We start from the raw sequence: 23,605 nt of genomic DNA on the forward strand, positions 1-23,605 counted from the left end.
AACACGGGCAAGAAAAATCAACATTATATGTGAAAACTTAGCTTCTGTTGCAGCTTATTAACCTTAGAGACCAATGTTGTACGTGAAAGCTTTGCTTTTCTTGTAGGAACACTATGTATATTAATTTAAAACATTAACTTTTCCTGTTTGTGTATCCGCGCTACTTAACAGTGATGTTGCTATTAGCGGACTACATCGCTTGTCCTACGCTCTGAATATTCGCTGTCATCGGCTGGCGGGATCACGTGACATGAGCAATGACTTGCTTACAAAAGCGTATTGCAGTCTCGATTACATGGTTCGGAAAGTAACATGCGGTGTTTGGTGGGATTCGAATTTATACTTTCGTGATACGAAAATATACAGCGTACATATTGCTGCAAAAAAAAAAAAAAAAAAAAACCACTTTCCAAAAGGGGTTTTCTTTTCTGAGTTTTGTTTTTTAAAAAAATTCTATGCCCATATATAAAAACATAACCATTCAAAGAATTGATATGTTTTGCAGTTCCAAGGGAAAATATACTGTCACTTAATAAAACAGAAAGAGTGTGTTTTCATCCGGGAGAAAGTGTATTTTTAACCGGGAAATCCGGGAATTTTTTTTCGTTGTCCACGTATACACCCTGTAATAACAAATAAAAATTTCACGCTGTTATCTTGTAATTGGTGAGCGTGCTACAAACAGCATGCAGAAAGGCCCGTAGGTGGCAGTACAGTGCGGATGCACACATACCATCGCAGTATCAGTATAAAGATAGCTGCCCCACTTGCGACTTGCACCAGGGAAGAACAGCGTTCTCTTATTTGGTTTTTGCGTAGTGAAGGTGAGAACTCTATTGAAATTCATCGGCGAATGAAGGTTCAGTATGGTGATGAATGTTTGTCACAGCAGCAAGTCTACGAATGGAGTAGGAAGTTCGCAAATGGTGTGACTTCAGTGGAAGATGCTCCTCGTCCAGGTCAGGCACAACGAGTTGACTGCACGGAACATTGTAGCAGTTGAAGCCATAGTGAAGGAAAACTGCTGAGTGACACTGAATGATATTGCAGCATGTTTACAGATTAGTCATGGGTCAGCACACCACATTGTGCATGATGTACTGCAGTTTCACAAAGTGTCTGCAAGATGGGTGCCATGGCAGCTGACTCCTGAAATGAGAGAACGACATGTCGATGCTTGTGAAGAGCTTCTTCGGCGCTTTGAACGAGAAGGTGATGGCTTCCTTGCAAGAATCGTTACTGGGGATGAAACCTGGGTTCACTTCCATCAACCGGAAACAGAGAGCGAGCAAGGAATGGTGCCATGCCTCATCACCAAAACCAAAGAAGTTCTGAGCAGAACCATCAGCAGGGAAGGTTGTGCTGACACTCTTTTGGGACGAAAAAAGCGTCATTTTCAAGCATTACATGCCTAGAGGGATCACTGTTGCCAGTGCATCATACACAGATCTCCTAAAAAATCATCTGCGGCCTGCAATCAAATCAAAGCGACGTGGATTGCTGTCAGTAGGTGCCCTTTTGCAACATGACAATGCAAGGCCCCACACTGGCCGTACAACAGTTGCAACAATCACAGACCTGCATTTTGAGTGTCTTTCTAATCCACCATACTTACCAGACCTTGGCCCCATGTGATTTCCATGTTTGGACCACTCAGATGCAATGGGAGGAAAGAAGTTCCGTTCTGATGAAGAGGTACGCCATGCGGTGCACGAGTGGTTGTGCTAACTACCAAAATAATTTTTTTCTGAAGGAATTTGTGCACTTAGTAAGTGCTGGAGGACTTGCATTGAGTGTGAGGGCGATTATGTTGATAAGTGATACAGCTTTGTACCTCATCTTCACAATAAATAATATTTAAAAAAATATTTAAGGTTTTCATTTGACTCATCCTCATAATTTGGACTCAATATTTAAAATATATTTTGTTTTAGTGTAAAATTTTCGGTGTTGGTTGTTTCAGGTGTTACATAATAACATAAGTACTACGATAAACTCATTGGTTCTTCTTTTTGAGCAAAGAACCGTGTGTATCTGTGGAGAGAAAAACTTGTTACAACTTCTAGACATTAAGTTTGGTGAAATGAAACTGTTCGTGAAAATTTTACCCAAACATGGATAATGTTTAAAGTATTTCTCCAAAAAGTTTCATCATCCATCAGAATCTAAGATGCTTGTTCATTGAATCTGACATTAGAAAAATTTCCAATTAAATTGACTGAGATAGTCTTGGATATCATTAAAAGATGTTTTTGGTATACTCTTAGACAGTAAAAAGTGCTAAAAGGTGCACTTGGTATGTTCAGATTGTAATGAAACAGTGGGAAAGTTCATGAAGTCAGGCTGTTTAATGAGCCTCAGGAGTCACTCTGAACTATAATTAGATTTCCTCGCCTGAGAATATGTGTGATACCTGTGAAGAACCAGGTTAATGCTTCTATCAAGACAAGAAAGTGATCGAAAATACAAGCTCAGGGTTGTTGCAAGGTTGATGGTCGGAGACTATGGTTGATCACTTCTGTAAGACATTCATAGGAGAAAAAGGTAAATATTATGATTTCAGAAGAAGACAGAAAGAAAATATAAGCCAATAGCTGTGCACTTCCTATCTGATGTTTCCATGTTTATAATTCAATAAAATATCTGCTGAAATTAACATAAACAATGTTCCAATTCCATGATTTTGCCAATCTTGAAGTTTATGACGAAGTCACCTTGTGACAAAATTGTTTCTGATAGAGAGAAACTGATGTCAGATATGGATTCGGTGCTCGATACATCATTTGACTGATATATTACCCAGCAAAAGGTGATAATTTTTTTTCCTGCATTGCACTTAGTCACAGAAAATTTTGTATTGTGGTCATCCACAGATGTAGAATTGTATCATGATGAAACAGACCATTTCAGCTGTATAATAAATATTTATTTATGAACCAACTAGTTTCACGCCATCTATTCTTGAAATCCAGCTCAAATGCAATAGATCCATTATCTGCAGTGACATTTGAAAATTTTTACTAGATCGGGACTTGAACCTGGAGTTACTCATAACTTATTTCAAGTGATGTCCAGTAGAGAAGCCAGCATTCTGTGTCTAGTTGTAATAAAAATATTCAATCATCAAGAAGTTTAGGTTTAGGGTTAGCGTCTTGATCGAAGGTTCGAACCCTGCCACCACTTAAATTTTGAATAGAAATGATTAGCAGTGACGGCCAAAGACTTCCGGCATAAAAAGTCATCCTTTATTCAGCCAATGGCCATGTCAAAGAGGGCAGAGGAGCGGACGGAGGGTCAGGGCATTCTCTTACTTTGGTGTAGGACACTGACCCTAAAAGTGGAAGAATCGGCAATGATTAATGGAATGGGGATGCAGAAGGCAATGGAAACCACTACATTAAAGACAAATAATGTGTTTCCACAAGACGTGTGGCCTATAATCGAAAATGTGTCATGATGATCTTGCCATTGGCAAAAGATTTCTGAACCGTCCCCCATTCAGATCTCTGGGAGGGGACTGCCAAGAAGGAGATGACAATGAGAAAAAGATAAAATCGCCAACGGAAGGATAACGTTCTATGACTCAGGGTGTGGAATGTCAGAAGCTTGAACGTGGCAGGGAAGCTAGAAAATCTGAAAAGGGAAATGCAGAGCCTCAATCTAAGTGAAATAGAAAGAAGACAAGGATTTCTGTTCGGATGAGAATAGGGTAATATCAATGGCAACAGAAAACATTATAACAGGATTAGCATTCATTATGAGTAGGAACCTCCCCATGAACCATGGACCTTGCCGTTGGTGGGGAGGCTTGCGTGCCTCAGCGAAACAGATAGCCGTACCGTAGGTGCAACCACAACGGAGGGGTATCTGTTGAGAGGCCAGACAAACGTGTGGTTCCTGAAGAGGGGCAGCAGCCTTTTCAGTAGTTGCAAGGGCAACAGTCTGGATGATTGACTGATCTGGCCTTGTAACAATAACCAAAACGGCCTTGCTGTGCTGGTACTGCGAACGGCTGAAAGCAAGGGGAAACTACAGCCGTAATTTTTCCCGAGGGCATGCAGCTTTACTGTATGATTACATGATGATGGCGTCCTCTTGGGTAAAATATTCCGGAGGTAAAATAGTCCCCCATTCGGATCTCCGGGCGGGGACTACTCAAGAGGATGTCATTATCAGGAGAAAGAAAACTGGCATTCTACGGATCAGAGCGTGGAATGTCAGATCCCTTAATCGGGCAGGTAGGTTAGAAAATTTAAAAAGGGAAACGGATAGGTTAAAGTTAGATATAGTGGGAATTAGTGAAGTTCGGTGGCAGGAGGAACAAGACTTCTGGTCAGGTGACTACAGGGTTATAAATACAAAATCAAATAGGGGTAATGCAGGAGTAGGTTTGACAGTGAATAAAAAAATAGGAGTGCAGGTAAGCTACTACAAACAGCATAGTGAACGCATTATTGTGGCCATGATACACAAAGCCCACACCTACTGCAGTAGTACAACTTTATATGCCAACTAGCTCTGCAGATGATGAAGAAATTGATGAAATGTATGATGAGATAAAAGAAATTATTCGGGTAGTGAAGGGAGACGAAAATTTAATAGTCATGGGTGACTGGAATTCGACAGTAGGAAAAGGAAGAGAAGGAAATGTAGTAGGTGAATATGGATTGGGGCTAAGAAATGAAAGAGGAAGCCACCTGGTAGAATTATGCACAGAGCATAACTTAATCATAGCTAACACTTGGTTCAAGAATCATGAAAGAAGGTTGTATACATGGAAGAACCCTGGTGATACTAGAAGGTTTGATAGATTATATAATGGTAAGACAGAGATTTAGGAACCAGATTTTAATTTGTAAGACATTTCCAGGGGCAGATGTGGATCTGACCACAATCTATTGGTTATGAACTGTAGATTAAAACTGAAGAAACTGCAAAAAAATGGAAATTTAATGAGATGGGACCTGGATAAACTGAAAGAATCAGAGGTTGTGCAGAGTTTCAGGGAGAGCATAAGGGAACAATTGACAGGAATGGGGGAAAGAAGTACAGTAGAAAAAGAATGGGTAGCTTTGAGGGACGAAGTAGTGAAGGCAGCAGAGCATCAAGTAGGTAAAAAGACGAGGGCTAGTAGAAATCCTTGGGTAACAGAATTGATACTGAATTTAATTGATGAAAGGAGAAAATACAAAAATGCAGTAAGTGAAGCACGTAAAAAGGAATACAAACGTCTCAAAAACGAGATCAACAGGAAGTGCAAAATGGCTAAGCAGTGATGGCTAGAGGACAAATGTAAGGGTGTAGAGGCTAATCTCACGAGGGGTAAGATAGATACTGCCTAAAGGAAAATTAAAGAGACCTTTGGAGAAAACAGAACCACTTGCATGAATATCAAGAACTCTGATGGAACCCCAGTTCTAAGCAAAGAAGGGAAAGCAGAAAGGTGGAAGGAGTATATAGAGGGTCTATACAGAGGCAATGTTGTTGAGGACAATATTATGTAAATGGAAGAGGAGGTAGATGAAGATGAAATGGGAGATATGATACTGCGTGAAGAGTTTGACAGAGCACTGAAGGACCTAAGTCAAAACAAGGCCCCGGGAGTAGACAACATTCCATTAGAAGTTCTGACAGCCTTGGGAGAGCCAGTCCTGACAAAACTCTACCATCTGGTGAGCAAGATGTATGAGGCAGGCGAAATTCCCTCAGACTTCAAGAAGAATATAATAATTCCAATCCCAAAGAAAGCAGGTGTTGACAGATGTGAAAATTACCGAACTATCAGTTTAATAAGTCACAGCTGCAAAATACTGATGCGAATTCTTTACAGACGAATGGAAAAACTGGTAGAAGCCGACCTCAGGGAAGATCAGTTTGTATTCCGTAGAAATGTTGGAACACTTGAGGCAGTATTGACCCTACGACTTATCTTAGAAGAAAGATTAAGGAAAGGCAAACCTATGTTTCTAGCATTTGTAGACTTAGGGAAATCTTTTGACATTGTTGACTGGAATACTCTCTTTCAAACTCTAAAGGTGGCAGGGGTAAAATACAGGGAGCGAAAGGCCATTTAAAATTTGAACAGGAATCAGATGGCAGTTACAAGAGTCGAGGGTCATGAAAGGGATGCAGTGGTTGGGAAGGGAGTGAGACAGTGTTGTAGCCTCTCCCCGTTGTTATTCAAGCTGTATATTGAGCAAGCAGTAAAGGAAACAAAATAAAAATTCGGAATATTAATTAATATCCATGGAGAAGAAAACATGAGGAAATACAGTACTGGTACTCAAGAAAATTTACATCCGAATCTCGACATACGAATTGCACTTAAGCCCAATTATGCGTTTTAGTATGGTTCACGAAATTCCGATGAACTTGAAGTGTCCTCTGATGTCTTGTTTCTTTTGTGACATAGTGCAACATCTTTTAATGTTTTACACATATGAACATACAGGCTTCCTGTGTCATCGTAGCTGCGAAAGAGCGGTGGCACCTGTTATCTGGCGCTCTCTGGTAACTGCTGAAACGAATCAGTTTCTAACAGGTCACGGGAAAACATTGCGGATGGTGATTTGAAAAGCGTTACTTTCAAAGTAAATTTCCTTTTACACAAGATGAACTACATGCGAGAATGTCCGATGAATTTCTTAAATCACAGAGCGTTAGACTCACAGTTAAAAATCAACTCTTTGTGGACAAGAATTTCGAGCCCAGAAGATCAGACATTAACGTCGTTATTATAAATTTCACTGCCACATTTGTGTGATATATCTTAAAGTATAACACGTGCAAAAAAGATCAAGATTATATGTGGAAGCTTAGTTTCTCTTGCAGCTTATTAATCTTAGAGACTACGATTATATGTGAAACCTCTGCTTTTCTTGTAGCAACACTATGTATATTAATTTAAACCATCAACTTTCCTTATTTGTGTGTTTGGGTTACTTAAGAGTGATCTTGCTATTGGCTGACTACATCACGTGTCCTATACTGTCATCAGCTGGCGAGATCACGTGACATGAGCTATGACTGGCTGACAAAAGCGCGTCGCAATCTCGATTTCAATGCCTTGGAAGGTAACATGCGGTATTTGGTGGAGTTCAAATTTATATCTTCGTAACACGAAAATATGCAGCGTACATGTTGCTGCCGCACATCAAAGATCTTTCCAAAACATGCCTCCCCCCCCCCCCCCCCCCCCCTCCCCCGCGAGTTTTGTTTTCGAAAGTGCCGGGAAATTCTACATCGGCGTATAAAACCATAAACATTCAAAAGACTTAAAGTTTTACAGTGCTGAGGAAAAGTATAGTCTCACATATCAACCGAAAAATCCAGGAATTTTTTTTCCTTGTCCATGTATACACCCTGTAAACACCATGAAGAAAATGATGATTTTAGTTCTGACACACATTGTTGTTTGACATTTCCTCTGATGCATTGCACATCATGAGGTTGAGGTTGTGGCAAAGTTAGGAGATGGGTTTAAATTGAGGGTAATAAAACCCTACTTCTGTCACAATTCAGGTTGCCAATTTGTCCAAAAGTTAATGATACATTACATCTGTGTCTTGTGAGTAGCTTCTTACATTTGAGACCATAGTTGATTTTTGTTGATCACAACTGTCTTCCTACCCATTATTTATTGTAACAATATTATGAGAAGGGAAGTTGCTACTCACCATATAATGGAGATGCTGAGATGCTGACAGGCACAACAAAAAGGCTCTCACAATTATAGCTTTCAGCCATTAAGGCCTTTCTCCACAACACACACACACACACACACACACACACACACACACACACACGCTTACAGTCTCAGGCAACTGAAACCACACTTTGAGCAGCAGCACCAGTGCATGATGGGAGTGGCAACTGGGTGGGAGTAGGAGGAAGTTGGAGTGGGGAGGGGGAGGGATAGGGATAGTATGATGGGGGTGACAGACAGCAAAGTGCTGCAGGTTACACTACCCTCACCCAGTCGCCACTCCCATTGTGCACTGGTGCTGCTGCTCACAGTGTGGTTTCAGTTGCCTGAGACTGAGGTCGTGTGTTGGAGTTGCACATGTATGAAGTCCTCAATGGCCGAAAACTATAATTGTCTTTCTTTCTGTTGTGCCTATCTGCGACTCAGCATCTCCACTATATGGTGAGCAGCAACTTTCCTTCTCATAATATCATTACATTCCATCCTGGATTTTCCATTATTTATTATATTTGACAGGTTGACATTTTGTGATACTTCTGTTTTGTTTGTGACCTATAGGTACCGAGCAGAAATAATTCAAGTAGTTCCAGAGATAAGGGTGTTTTATGTGGATTATGGAAATGAGGAGGCTTGTGCTGCTGATGAACTGAGAAGCTTACCAAAAGAAGCATCAGAGCTGCCTGCACAGGTATAGAATTGATTTCTTATTAGTAGCACTTTTTTTTCCTTAGTAAATTAGTGATCTGTGGTCTCTTCGTACTACTTCATTGATACATAAATGGAATTTAAGTGCAAAAGCTGTTCAAAACTGAGGGTTACTCAGTGAGCAACATGGAGGTGCATTTTAGAAATAACAAGAAATCAAAAAAATTGATTAGGTAATGGAGTGAAACAGAAGATGTATCTATGATCACGATGAAAGTAAAATTGAGGTGCACAGAACATGTCACTATGCTAATGGTTGGTAGGTGGACCAGGTGGTAACCTGCTAGATTCAGAGAGAGAAGAAAAGGTAGAGATGGAGACTAATGGCAAGTATGTAGGTGACATTACAAGACATACAGGAGCACAATGGGTGCATACAGTTGAAGATTGTACCCCAAAAAACCTTAGAGGCGTCATTTATCAAGCAGTACGTTTAAATTGGTGGTGGTATGTAAAATAATTGTTGTTGCAATATACCAATAGCACATGGGAATGTAGCTGGGAATAATCGTCACACATTGTCTACATTTTAACAGATAACTTTTGTCATTCTTGAAGTATGAAATGCTGTATGATTTCTTTGTGAGGCCCAGTTTAAACCCATGATTGACAGTGCTGTGCTGACATGAATAATACGAGAGAGCATGCAAGAAGATAAACTCCATACAGATTAAAGATAACTATTGTCAAAGTTATTGACAGTAAACATTTGTAGGGTATAGAGGATGTAAAGACTCTTAAATGATCCATCTGTTTCATAGGAAGACAGTGAGATTGCTTGCAAGATTTAAAACAGAATCCTGTTTATAAGGCCACATGGACAAATTGATGATCTCACCAGATTCTCTTAGCACACTGGTCATAAGAATGGTGCCTAAAATCTTCAACATATTCTCACATTAAAATTGCTTTGTGGCTGACAGATTGCAGTGGTGGGGAATGGAGTTGCTGAGCCATATGCTTGTTCATATCTATAGTTGTGTGTATAAAAAAAAAAAAAGAAACTAGTGATCTGCTGACTGACTTTTGCAAGCATTTCATATTCTTGAGGGGGGAAAAACCTTGTTTCACAAAGCGCCTAGCATCTAGTGCACGTTGGTCTATCGATTATTTAGATTAATTTATCAAAAAACAAAGATGATGTGACTTACCAAACGAAAGTGCTGGCAGGTCGAAAGACACACAAACAAACACAAACATACACACAAAATTCAAGCTTTCGCAACAAACTGTTGCCTCATCAGGAAAGAGGGAAGGAGAGGGAAAGACAAAAGGATGTGGGTTTTAAGGGAGAGGGTATGGAGTCATTCCAATCCCGGGAGCGGAAAAAAAATGACTTTCCTGCTCATAATATTGTTACATTCCATCCTGGATTTTCCAAAGTATAAGACCAGAAAGAGAAATTAACATTCTCTTCAACCAGGACCAAGGTGCTCCTCGGCAGGCCAGAGGCCATGGGAATTGGATTTCAGGAATAACGACTGTCTCACTGCAAGTACATTGTACAGTGTCCAATTTTGTAGACATTTTGTTTATAGTAGTATATTTTGGCACTTTGAAAGTAGTTTATATGTTACGAAGTATGGTTCATGAGAAGAAGAAAATTGTGGCAATCGCTGGCGGTTTGTACGCTATGTACTCAAATATTTCTCGAAAGAAAGTGACACAGTACCTGGAATATAATAGACGTAACACAGTGGATAATAACAGACAGTAACAAACATAGTAAAACCAACATTTTATTGGCGGTCATGTTTGGTGTTGGTTTACACAACTCTTCCCAGTTTTGTACACTTCTTTCAAGAGGCTTGTTTTTTTCTGAGGCTGTTTCCAAAATCAGTGAAGAAATTTTAAATCTGCCTTGCGACTCCAAGGAAATGCTTGTCACCAGATGTGTTTTGTTTTATTGATATAAAATAGTAGCAGTAGTCTTAACGAAACACCATTTGGCTTGCTTTCTCCATCTAAAAGCAGTTCGTTACAAAAGATGTTGTTATTACTTAAGGTTTTTGGTCACATGGGGGAGAAATACAGAAGTCCTTAAATTTTTTGTCAAGTTATGTCTTTACTTACTTTTGAGAAACTTGGGGCAGCCCTGAAAGTGTCCCATTTGACGCCATTGGCTAGTTCCAACTGTTCGCTGGATTTCAGTGCATGTTTTCATTTTCTGGCATCTGTGGCATTATGCCATAATAAAGACTCAAACATAAGGTAATACAGTACTGGTACTCTAAGAAAATTGGTGTCCAAGAAACCACACTGAAGAGCTTAATATCAGGCATGACTCTGGACATACAAATGTGCACTTTAAATTGAATCATGCATTTTAGTATGGTTTACAAAATTCTGGTGGGCTTGAAGTATTCTCTGATGTTTAGTTTCTTTTATGACATAATGTAATATCTCTCAATGCTATATATGTACAGACATATGTAAGTGTTCACTTGAAACTGAAAAAGTGGGCAAATTTGGTTATTAGTATTGAATAAAATGGTTTGTTTTGAACATATTGACAGGCTTAGCAGAATTTTACACGCTTTCCTTGAAACAGTGTCTTTCGATCATGAGACATGTTTCAGCATTGTCTGGTACCTTCTCTAGATGCGAGATTATTTCTTAATTTATGTTGTTTACATCTTAAATTTACAGAATGCCAGTCTTCAGTAAATTACAGATAGCCAGCACTCTGTGTTTTATCATTGTGACTAACAACAAGGCTTTATGTGTGTTCCTGGAGCACAATATAAACTGCGAGTGATATAGTTTCTTGGCCCTACAGTTAATTTTTTACACAATTTGAAAAAGTTAAGTTCTGGTGGGATGTAAACCTGATTGGAAATGCTACATAATAGTACTGCAGAGTACGAATAAAAAAAAAAAGCTTTGTTAAAATCACTACACAGCAAAATGTTAGGGTACTTGGAGTCATAGAATCTAGTTATGAAATGAATATTAAGCCAAGGGCTGCTTCTTATTTTGCGTTCCTTATCTGGATAGGGTATGATAAAACAATTGCCCCACATACAATAACTGAAAAAAAGAAAAAAAAAGACAGTGCTGCCCAAACAGAAATCCAACAAAAGGCATATGAGTGGAGCAAACACTAAGCGTGGGCTTCCTATGTCATTGTAGCTGTGCTTGTGCAGTAACATCTGTTCTCTGGCGCTCTCTGGCAACCGTTGAAACAAAACTATTTCGAACAGGTCACAGGAAAATATTGCAAATGGTGGTTTGAGAAGCATTTCTTTCAAAGCAAATTTCATTTTACGCATAGAACATTTGATTTCCATTAAAAACTGAACACTTTGAGGGCCAGCCACTTAGAAAAATTTTGGGCCCAGATGACCAGACATTTATGTCATTATTTAAAAGTTTCCTCTGCACATTTGTGTTTGGGTATCTTCAAGGATAACACACACAAAAAAGACCAATATTGTATGTGAAAGCTGAGATTTTCTTGCAGCTATACCATGCGTTTATTAATTTAAACTATTAACTTTTCTGATTTGTGTGTTCCCACTACTTAGCAGTGATGTATGCTGTTGGCTGACTACATCAGATGTTGTATGCTCTGAATATGTGCTGTCGTTTGCTGGTGAGATCATGTGATGTGATTGATTGGCTGACAAAAGCACATCACAATCTCTGTTTCAGTGCCTCAGAAACTAATGTGCTGTTTTTGGTAGAATTCGTATTTATAGTTTCATAATACGTACGAAAATATGGAGCCTACGTGTTGCTGCGGTCAAAAATCTTTCCGAAAGGAGGTTAGGTTCCCTCCCCCCCCCCCCCCCCCTCCCCCCTCCCCTTTTGCCTTGTTTCATTTCCTAAAGTGCCAGGAAGTTCTGTGGCATTGTAGGAAACCATTACCATTCAAGGGGTTGGTAAGTTTCCCAGTTCCAAGGGAAAGCATACTGCCACTTAACATGGAAAATGTGTATTTTCTTCTGGAGGAATGTTTTTTTTTTTTGTCTGCTTATTCAGACTGCCTGTTATCCTTTCCCCTTGCCTCACTCTGGATTGTGCTTTTGTTAAGTGGGAGAGTTGCATTCTTGCCGCAACAGCTGGAAATAGTGTGAGTGTGTGTGTGTGTGTGTGTGTGTGTGTGTGTGTGTGTGTGTTTTTTCCCCTCTGAAGAAGGCATTGGCTGAGAGCTCAATGCATAACAATCTTTTCATTTTACCTGTCTGCAACTCAACCTGTCTTCCTTATGGTAAGTAGAAATCTATCCTTTCCATGATAGTACTGATCTCCAACCTGGACTTCCTATTATTTAATTCTGTGTTTGGTCATTAAGAGAATAATAGCATGTTATTACTAATAAAAAGGAACTATAATTTTATTCTTTTATGATTCAAAATAAGAACTGATTGGGTTTCCAGATGATGAAGATGTTCACCACAATGTTCATAAAATCATTGAAGCATCCACTTGCTACTTATTATTAGATTAATAGTAATTTCTGTTGACAGGCCATAAAAATCAAACTGGCAGAAGGGACATCTAAAAAGTTTGAGGACCTGTCTGAAGATAATGAGATTATGGTGAAGTCGTTCAGAAAGGTGAGTAACATTTTGCAGCTACTGTGTGAAGTGAATTTGTTTATGCAGTGTCAAATGTCGTTGTCAGTATGCACACACAGTTGTATCACCATTGTATTGATTGTACTGCAGTAAGTTTGAAATGGATCATTCAGGAAGGTAGTCGCTGACTTCTTGCATACGAGACATATCGTTTTGTTGGAGATAGTTCTGTCTATGTTTGAGTAGATTGTATTCCATAACAATAAAAGTTAAACACAAATTTAAAAAAAAAATTGCCATGATTTTAATTCATATTCTGGTAGAAAGAATTAGTGAACTGGAAACTGGGTACTTTAATGAAATTTTGAGCCAGCATGCTAATCTTTCCTGTACAATTGTATATCTCTACAAATAGAGAAAAATTGAAAATCTTAATATTGTGTAATACTTCAGTTTCCCAACCGGCGGTGTTCTCTGATGGGACATTTGAGTTTAATCTTCCGTGTTCTAACTAGTGGGCACATTCATTGGTAAAACAAAGAACCAGTCAACATATTTTGTAAATCATGGGTTGAATGTAGCTTTGAACTGCTTGGAAAAATTCAGTCAGTACTAATATGCAATGTGGAAAAATGCTGTAACATATATTTTACTCTGCAACAGTTTTATTCTTTAATGAAACTTCCTTATGGACTAGTTAGGTGATCAACTCTCTCTCTCTCTCTCTCTCTCTCTCTCTCCATTTGCTGCAGTGCTGTTGTGTATTCGTCAAGGTCCATCTCAAAACTGCAATGTATCAGAACTATCCTACATATTCTGTTAGGTGTGTATAGATTTGTATCTACAGCTGTAATGCATTTTTTACATGTTGGTAAGTATGGAAATGGTCCAATTTGATGAAGCATTTGTGTCCCATGGATTACTGATGAAATTGTTAGTTTTCACTTCGGTATTATAGAAGGTGGTGCAAATTTCTCAGTAACATGTCATACAAAGATCTGTGGTATGATAAATCATTGGTGTCATAAAAGCTCCTCACTCTGTGTGAGAAAGTCCTGAAATCATATTTCAGAGTACTTGCCTTTACTATGGAGTCTGCTTCAAATAATGTGAGGTATATAAAGAAGATTGGGACAAGCACAGCCACACTCAACATCTGCAACTGGACTCTGCATGCCACTTCAGCATGTGACTGAGGATACTTTAGGAACTCATATCATTCCTTACTTTCCCATTCCATTTGCTAATGATGCGTGTGAAGATCAATAACCTGAAACCTCTGTATAGTCTTAAATTTCTCTGCTTTTCCTGTAATTGTTATTTCGTGAGACACCTGGAATGTAGTAATACTTTCACAATTTCGTGAATTTTTAACAGTAAACCTTTCTGTGATGCCCGCAGCCAGGCAATGGCCTGCAGTTGAAGCTGAGAAGGAATTTCTCATGCTCTGCCACTTGCAAAATGAACCCATTATGAAGTATACTGCTCTTACTGTTTCCATTGATTTATCACCAATCATAGACTCAAACAACAATGTGCCTATCGGCATATTCATATGCAATATTTTACGTATCTTTACGTTGAAGGTCAGCTCCATTTTGCAATAATCTGCTGTTATTACTTGCCCATGAACGACAGTATCATCAACAAGAAGCCTTCTGGATCCTCTGAAATACGCCAGCAGCCCATATACACGTGCGTTGTAAATAGTAACAGCACAGTATGTCTCCATCGGTTAGGCTTAAAGCTACTTTCACTCTTGAGCATTTCTCATTGTAAAATGTGATTTGCCCTGTTCTGTTTAAATTTACTAGCAAGTCTTTAACCCAGTTACAGACGTGGCCCATTAGTCTGTAATTTAGATTTAGTTCACTGGACTGCACTGTGGAACTGTGTCAAATGCTTTCTGGACATTAAAGAACAGACAATCAACTTGTGTGTCGCTATCTACTGTGTAATGGATCTTGTAGACAGACAGAGTGAGCTAAACTGGGTAGAGCCGACTGTTATTAATTGCTCACAGTGTGCCAGAATAGGCAGCAAATTACCACAAATTTTTAAAGCAGAGTGAGGCTCATAAACAGCAAAAGGACACATATTATCAGTGAGACTTGTCTGCGGTAGTCTTTGAGATAGTAGCAGGTTTGCACACATGTTGTTGAAGGTATCCAGCTAACAAGGAGACACTGATATCAGAGCCAGAGGTAGTATCCAGACTTCGATGCAAGAGAGTATCTGAAATCACAGAGAAGTCAAATTGTGTCTACAATAATATGTACTACTACTACTGTTCATTTTCCACTGTCAAAGATTTTTCATTGAGGTGTGGCAGACTCTGAAAAGAACTCGCTATTAATCTCACTTGAATGGATCATGCCTTACAGGTACTTTGTTTCACTGGTGCTGACAGTCCTATTGATTATTGACATGTTGTTGTTGTTGTGGTCTTCAGTCCAGAGACTGGTTTGATGCAGCTCTCCACACTACCCTATCCTGTGCAAGCTTCATCATCTCCCAGTACCTACTGCAACCTACATCCTTCTGAATTTGCTTAGTGTATTCATCTCTTGGTCTCCCTCTTCGATTTTTACCCTCCATGCTGCCCTCCAGTACTAAGTTGGTGATTCCTTGATGCCTCGGAACATGTCCTACCAACTGATCCCTTCTTCTAATCAAGTTGTGCCACAAACTCCTCCTCTCTCCAATCCTATTCAATACCTCCTCATTAGTTACGTCATCTACCCATTTAATCTTAAGCATTCTTCTGTAGCACCACATTTCGAAAGCTTCTATTCTCTTCTTGTCTAAACTATTTATCGTCCCTGTTTCACTTCCATACGTGACTACACTCCATGCAAATACTTTCAGAAACGACTTCCTGACACTTAAATCTATACTTGATGTTAACAAATTTCTTTTCTTCACAAACGCTTTCCTTGTCATTGCCAGTCTACATTTTATATCCTCTCTACTTCGACCAACATCAGTTATTTTGCTCCCCAAATAGCAAAACTCCTTTACTACTTTGTGTCTCATTTCCTAATCTAATTCCCTCAGCATCACCCAACTTAATTCGACTACATTCCATTATCCTCGTTTTGCTTTTGTTGATGTTCATCTTATATCCTCCTTTCAAGACACTGTCCATATTGTTCAGCTGCTCTTCCAAGTACTTTGCTGTCTCTGACAGAATTACAATGTCATCGGCGAACCTCGAAATTATTTCTTCTCTGTGGATTTTAATACCTATCCCGAATTTTTCATCTGTTTCCTTTACTGCTTGCTCAATATACAGATTGAATAACATCAGAGATAGACTACAACCCTGTCTCACTCCCTTCCCAACCACTGCTTCCCTTTCATGCCCCATGACTCTTGTAACTGCCATCTGGTTTCTGTACAAATTGTAAATAGCCTTTCGCTCCCTGTGTTTTACCCCTGCCACCTTCAGAATTTGAAAGAGGGTATTCCAGTCAAAATTGTCGAAAGCTTTCTCTAAGTCTACAAATGCTAGAGACTTAGGTTTACCTTTCCTTAATCTATTTTCTAAGATAAGTCGTTGGGTCAGTATTGCCTCACGTGTTCCAACATTCCTACGGAATCCAAATTGATCTTCCCCAAGGTCTACCAGTTTTTCCATTCGTCTGTAAAGAATTCACATTAGTATTTTGCATCTGTGACTTATTAAACTAATAGTTCGGTAATTTTCACATCTGTCAACACCTGCTTTCTTTGGAATTGGAATTATTATATTTTTCTTGAAGTCTGAGAGTATTTCGCCTGTCTCATATATCTTGCTCACCAGATGGTAGAGCTTTGTCAGGACTGGCTCTCCCAAGGCTGTCAGTAGTTCCAATGGAATGTTGTCTACTCCCGTGGCCTTGTTTCGACTTAGGTCTTTCAGTGCTCTGTCAGATTCTTCACGCAGTATCATATCTCCCATTTCATCTACATCCTCTTCCATTTCCATAATATTGTCCTCAAGTACATCGCCCTTGTATAGACCCTTTATATACTCCTTCCGCCTTTCTGCTTTCTCTTCTTTGCTTAGAACTGGGTTTCCATCTGAGCTCTTGATATTCATGCAAGTGGTTCTGTTTTCTCCAAAGGTATCTTTAATTTTCTAGGTATCTATCTTACCCCTCGTGAGACATGCCTCCACATCCTTACATTTGTCCTCTAGCCATCCTTGCTTAGCCATTTTGCGCTTCCTGTTGATCTCATTTGTGAGACGTTTGTATTCCTTTTTGCTTGCTTCATTTACTGCATTTTTATATTTTATACTTTCATCAGTTAAATTAAATATTTCTTTTGTTACCCAAGGATTTCTATTAGCCCTTGTCTTTTTACCTACTTGATCCTCTGCTGCCTTCACTATTTCGTCCCTCAAAGCTACCCATTCTTCATTCTTTTTCTACAGTATTTCTTCCCCCCCCCCTCCCCCCCCCCCCATTCCTGTCAGCCGCTCCCTTATGCTCTCCCAGAAACTCTTTACAACCTCTGGTTTAGTCAGTTTATCCAGGTACCATCTCCTTAAATTCCCACCCTTTGTTAGTTTCTTCATTTTTAATCTACAGTTCATTGCCAAGAGAACGTAGTCAGTCCACATCTGCCCTGGAAATGTCTTAAAATTTAAAACCTGGTTCCTAAATCTGTCTTACCATTATATCCGAAACCTTCTAGTATCTCCAGGCCTCTTCCATGTATACAACCTTCTTTTATGATTCTTGAACCATGTGTTAGCTATGATTAAGTTATGCTCTGTGCAAAATTCTACCAGGCGCTTCCTCTTTCATTTCTTAGCCCCATTCCATATTTACGTACTAGATTTCCTTCTCTTCCTTTTCCTACTGTCAAATTCCAGTCACCCATGACTATTAAATTTTCATCTCCCTTCACTACCTGAATAATTTCTTTTATCTCATCATACATTTCATCAATTTCTTCATCATCTGCAGAGCTAGTTGGCATATAAACTTGTTCTACTGCAGTAGGTATGGGCTTCGTGTCTATCTTGGCCACAATAATACGTTCACTGTGCTGATTGTAGTAGCTTACCTGCACTCCTATTTTTTATTCATTATTAAACCTACTCCTGCATTACACCTATTTGATTTTGTATTTATAACCCTGTATTCACCTGACCGGAAGTCTCGTTCCTCCTGCCACCAAACTTCACTAATCCCCACTATATCTAACGTTAACCAACCCATTTCCCTTTTAAAATTTTCTAACTGACCTGCCTGAGTAAGGGATCTGATATTCCACGCTTCGATCCGTAGAACGCCAGTTCTTTCTCCTGATAGCGCTGTCCTCCTGAATAGTCCCCGCCCGTAGATCCTAATGGGGGACTATTTTACCTCCAGAATATTTTACCCTTCATTAAACCATACAGTAAAGCTGCATGCCCTTGGTAAAAATTACGGCAGTAGTTTCCCCTTGCTTTCAGCTATTCGCAGTACCAGAACAGCAAGGCCGTTTTGGTTAGTGTTAAAAGGCCAGATCAGTCAAATCATCCAGCCTGTTGCTCCTGCAACTACTGAAAAGGCTGCTGCCCCTCTTCAGGAACAAAACGTTTGTCTGGCCTCTCAACAGATACGCCTCCGTTGTGGTTGCACCTACAGAATGGCTATCTGTATCACTGAGGCATGCAAGCCTCCCTACCAACGGCAAGGTCCACTGTTCATGGGGAGGATTATTGACATAGGGACAGGAAATTCAGATCTACTTACCCTACCCCCTCTGCCCCACACACACCTCTCCCCTACGCACGCGCCCCTCTCCCCTACGCTCTGCTGGTTGTTTCAGAGATGCCATATTAGATTCGGTAGTTGGTAGTTTTTGTATTGTTACTTCTGTATTATGAAAGTATGCTGTTGCAAGGCATTGGCACATTGACAGTTTATAAAAACAGATCATTATTCATTCTGTTTGTTTGAATTATAATGTCATGTAATGACACCTCGCTTGTTAAAGCCTTTGAGAGACCTGTGTTACTGTACAAAGGCCAGAATTTTCTATCATCATCAAGGTGTTTCAAGCATGAATTTACAATGTGTGAAGTAAATAAGTAGCTGGTTCGCATATTGTTGTATCCAAAAATATTTTTTTTTTTCACTTTTGCATTTCTGAAAGATTCTTCAACTTCCTGTTTAATTCAGTTTAAGAGAAGTGTGTACTATAATATCCAGTGTTGTGCACATATGGGGTCTCTCTCTCTCTCTCTCTCTCTCTCTCTCTCTCTCTCTCTCTCTCTCTCTCTCTCTCACCCACACACACACGGGAATGAGTTGTCATTGTCAGTAATTAACAAATTAAGCATGAAACACACACATGTGGCTCAACTTTTTCAGTAAGTTTTGGACGTAATTCTTGTAAATAATTTAGTCTCTCCCTTATCCGCAGCGTTGTCGATGTGAATCTGCATCTTCATCCATACTCTACAAGCCACCGTTTGGTGTTTGACACAGGGTAGCAAACATACCACAACTACTCATTTCCTTTCCTGATCCACTCGCAAATACGGCAAGGGGAAAGCAATTGTTAATAAGGCTCCAAATGAGTCCTAATTTCTCACACCTTATTTCCGTGGTCCCTAAGAGAAATATACGTTGGCCGCAGTAGAATCATGATGGAGACCTGGCTTCTGTCACCATGGACGGCGGTGTCTTCTCAGCACAGTGGGAGAAACCAGTACTGGCTGCAGGAAGCAAACCCACAGATGGTGCTGATGAAACCCTGACCGCTGGGGTAGGCATGCATGATCATACCTGCTTGACCCCAAAATAACTAGGGCCAATGAAGAACAAGGTGTCATGCCCACTGGCCAAAGAGGAGCCCCTTACCCATCCTGAGCTGCAACTGGTAATGGTGGCATACCATGAGTTATTGTTATGAACCCTAAAGGTATGAGGACTGCACTGGGTGTTGATGATGGCGGGAATTTAATGAGGGTGCTGTCCAAATGCCCTGGCTCAGACTGATGACCCAGGTGTGAACGTCACCAAAACCATTGCTGCTGGGAGTCTCTGCCTGACAACAAGAGATTGAGCAGCATCCACAGCTGATGGTCATGCAGGAGTTAGGTGGAATTTTTGTCCCCAATTGATGTCATTCTTTGAGAGCATAAATTCCTCAGCCAGGAAATCTTCTGCATACTTGAGCATCTATATCTTAAACTTTTGGACAAGGCATTCCTCCTCACCCTCATACTGCTGATGGAAGAGAGGCATTGTGACTCGGTGTATACCATTGTGGGTACTAAAATCCTTGAAAGATAGCACCACAAACTGATGACCATTCTCCAAAACCAGGGTGCAAGGCAAACTTCCATGGAGGTTACCTACAAGAAGTCCTTGCCAGTCATGTCTTGCTGTCACAGGTAAACAACAAACAACATAAGGTAAATGACAAAAAGCATCAATTGCTAATAACCAGAAAGTCCGTAAAAAAGAAAACAGCAAAATCAATGTGGACTCTCCACCAAGGGTGTGTCTGGGCCAGCCACTGCAAAAAGCTGTGTGCAGCACTGCCTTCTGATGACAGCAAGGTGTTCCACATCCCTATTGATGTCTGACAAAACCACATGGCGCCATTCCAACAGTTTCATGTGAGAGGTCCGCATAGACTCTGATGTAATAAGCCCAGGACATCCTGCCTTGGAGCCACTGGAACCACAACAAGGGGAGTAAATCCTTTTGCTATCAGGAGAATAATGCCATACAACAGGGGGGAGGTGATGGCGCAACACACACACATTCTGAAGTGGGGCTGATGTTTGGCCCTGCAAACGATTGGGCCACCCAAGTTGTATAAAGTGCACGATGTGCTGGATCACTGGATCTGCCGCCACAACAGAGGTAATACGGGAACTCACGATGGAGAAATCGTCCACTATGTACCCCACCTCAATATCCAGTTGAATACAAAGCAGTTTCTTCTGGTCGAACGAGAGTCAGACTTCATGGGGACCTCCTCCTGCAGGTCCAGGGGTAAGAATAGGCCTTTATGTGATGGTCCCCTGTAGGGTTTGACCTCCACTCTTCAAAATTTTCCTGAAGACAAGCCAGGGTGGGGAAGGGTGCCTTACATGGTGCATCATACACATCGTGCATTGAGATCTTTAGCCTGCTTTCTTGTCGTCGCATTTCAATCCTGCTCATTGTCTCTCTCTTGGATGAGGACACCTTTGTGGGTGTGTTTTCCACCATGCACTATGCAGCATCACCTTCTACGTTGATGATGACCATGAACTTCTTAGCATCTCATATCCAGCATGCTAGCCAGTCCGTTGTGGTGGGGCTGCCATGTACCCTGTTGGCTGTAGCCCCCTGACCACACAGGGACCGCTCTGCTGATGCCTGTGCCGTTAACTCCCCACGTATTCCAAGGGGTAGATGCCCATCGGGACTCCTGGCAATGGCAATCCTGCCACGTGGCCTTTGCTACGGCTGGGTGGCACCCATGGGGAGGGCCCCTGGTTGGAATGGGTGGCATCAAGGGCGGATGACATGTGATGAAGCGTAGTCGTCCATCTCTTGCTGGTGGTGAAACACCAGCAGTCTCTAAGCATTCAGGAGCTCAATTCAACGCACAGAAGCAAGACTCCAAATTGTTCCCCTCCCTGGCCACACCATGGGAGGAACGTCAGGCTAAGGATTGCAGCGGATCTTATTCGCCCCGGACCTTGTATGTTAGAGATCTGATGGGGAATCTTTCATGATGATGAAGCCTCCGTTTGGGGAGATGGAGGGCTTGTCCAAAATGAGATCTGGGTCAGTCTTGATCAAAACAGCATCCTCTGCCCAGTCACGGATGTTACTCATTTGTGACAAGCTGGGGAATGTTTCTGTAACCATTATGCCCCATAAGAGCTTTAAATATGATCCAGGGTATTATATTTCACAGGGACCTTCTTTTGCATTCTGACGATGAGCTGTGTGCCAATTTAGAGCGGCAAGGTGTACGTTTCGTCCGGTGTGTCCACCGGGGTCCAAGGGATAATCGGTCCCTTGTTCCTAATAAAGCAATGCCAAAAGTGCGAGAATAAAACAGACAAGACATATAACACAAAACTAAAAGAAAGGAAAAACCACAAGAACGAAGGAAAGGCAATGAACACTAAAAGGAACAAAAGAGGACAAGAAAACGACAGACGCTAGAAACAGATGAGAGAAAAACAAGAAAGCATATTACAGTGGCTGGCCGGCCACGAGAATGCAAAGGAAAAGCCACTCACTCTGCAACACATTAAAAAAAATGGTTCAAATGGCTCTAAGCACTAAGGAACTATACATCTGAGGTCATCAGTCCCCTAGACTTGGTAGGGAGCATTTCCCTCTCTGTTGCTCCTGCACCACCTACTTTGGGAGCAATGCCCCCAACCATTGGGGACATCCGTGCCCACTTCTAAGCTGTAGAAGCGTAAGTCATCTTCAGCTTGTCTTGCTAGGGAATCCATGGCTCACTCCCGTCCCAGATTTCTGCTAGTGGGAAAGATGACACCTGCCAGTGGCTGAAGAGCTCAAAAGCAGCTGGGCTTGAAACTCGTTCTCAGTCCTGGAGAGTGAGCCAGTAAAGTCCTCCCAGCCAGGGAAACCCAAGGAGCATTGAGGGAAATCCAAAAAGAATACCCCTAAGACCAAGAAAATTGCATTGGCACCCACACCACTGCTACCCACCAGCTCTGCGCCTGAGGATGAGGTGGGGATTCTGGTGTCCACTGAGGACCTACATCTTGCCAGACCCTCAGAGACAATGGATATAGACTGCTCAAGCAATAAGTATGCGGCAGCAGGTGACGTTCGAGGTGTAAACTGCCTCATTGAATGTTCCATGCCTTAACAGTCTCACAATACGTTATCCTCCTGTGGAAAAAACTGCCGCAATTCCACTGCCAGGCTGAGCTACGGCAACTGTTAAGCTTTACACCTGCTACCTGTGGTGCCCTCCAGGAAACCTGGTTCCCGGCAATGCGAACCCTTTGCCCTCCGCAGCTATAAGGGATATTACAGGAACCATAGCGGCTATAATTGAGTGTCAGGTGGAGTTTGCATGTATGTCCTAAACTCAGTCTGTAGTGACAATGTGCCCCTTCAAATTGCTCTTGAAGCTGTGGCTGTCAGAATACGGATGACACAGGAAATAACTGTCTGCAATGTATATCTTCCTGCAGATGGTGCAGTACCACTAAATGTATTAGCTGCACTGATTGATCAACTCCCTAAACATTTCATACTTTGCGAGATTTTAACGCCTGTAACCCCTTGTGAGGTGGCACTGTGCTTACTGGCCGAGGCAGAGATGTCGAAACTTTACTGTCTCAGTTCGACCTCTGCCTCTTAAATACTGGGGCCACCACACATTTCAGTGTGGCTCATAGTAGTTACTCAGATATTGATATGTCAGTTTGCAGCCCAGGACGTCTTCCATCTATCCACTGGAGAGCACGTAACGACCTGTGTGGTAGTGACCACTTCCCTGCCTTCCTGTCACTGCCCCGGCATCATGCCCACAGACGCCTGCCCAGATGGGCTTTAAACAAGGTGGACTAGGAATCTTTCACTTCCACTGTCACCTTTGAATCTCTGCCACATGGTAACATTGATGTGATAGTTGAGCAGGTGACTAGCAAAATTGTTTCTGCAGCAGAAAACTTGATCCCTCGATCTTT

General features: G+C 41.1%; 1 protein-coding gene across 4 annotated transcripts in view; it reads left to right on the forward strand.

Moving 5' to 3' along the window:
- Nucleotides 1-23,605, forward strand: part of LOC124612253 — a 215,210-nt gene that overhangs the window by 97,380 nt on the left and 94,225 nt on the right. For all 4 annotated transcript variants that reach the window (XM_047140333.1, XM_047140334.1, XM_047140335.1 and 1 more), the window contains exons 12-13: nt 8,264-8,393; nt 12,883-12,972. In XM_047140333.1, the coding sequence (XP_046996289.1) occupies nt 8,264-8,393; nt 12,883-12,972 (220 nt within the window). The remainder of the gene's footprint in view (nt 1-8,263; nt 8,394-12,882; nt 12,973-23,605) is intronic.

This window comes from Schistocerca americana, chromosome 4, assembly GCF_021461395.2.
Source record: "Schistocerca americana isolate TAMUIC-IGC-003095 chromosome 4, iqSchAmer2.1, whole genome shotgun sequence".
Lineage (NCBI taxonomy): Eukaryota > Metazoa > Arthropoda > Insecta > Orthoptera > Acrididae > Schistocerca > Schistocerca americana.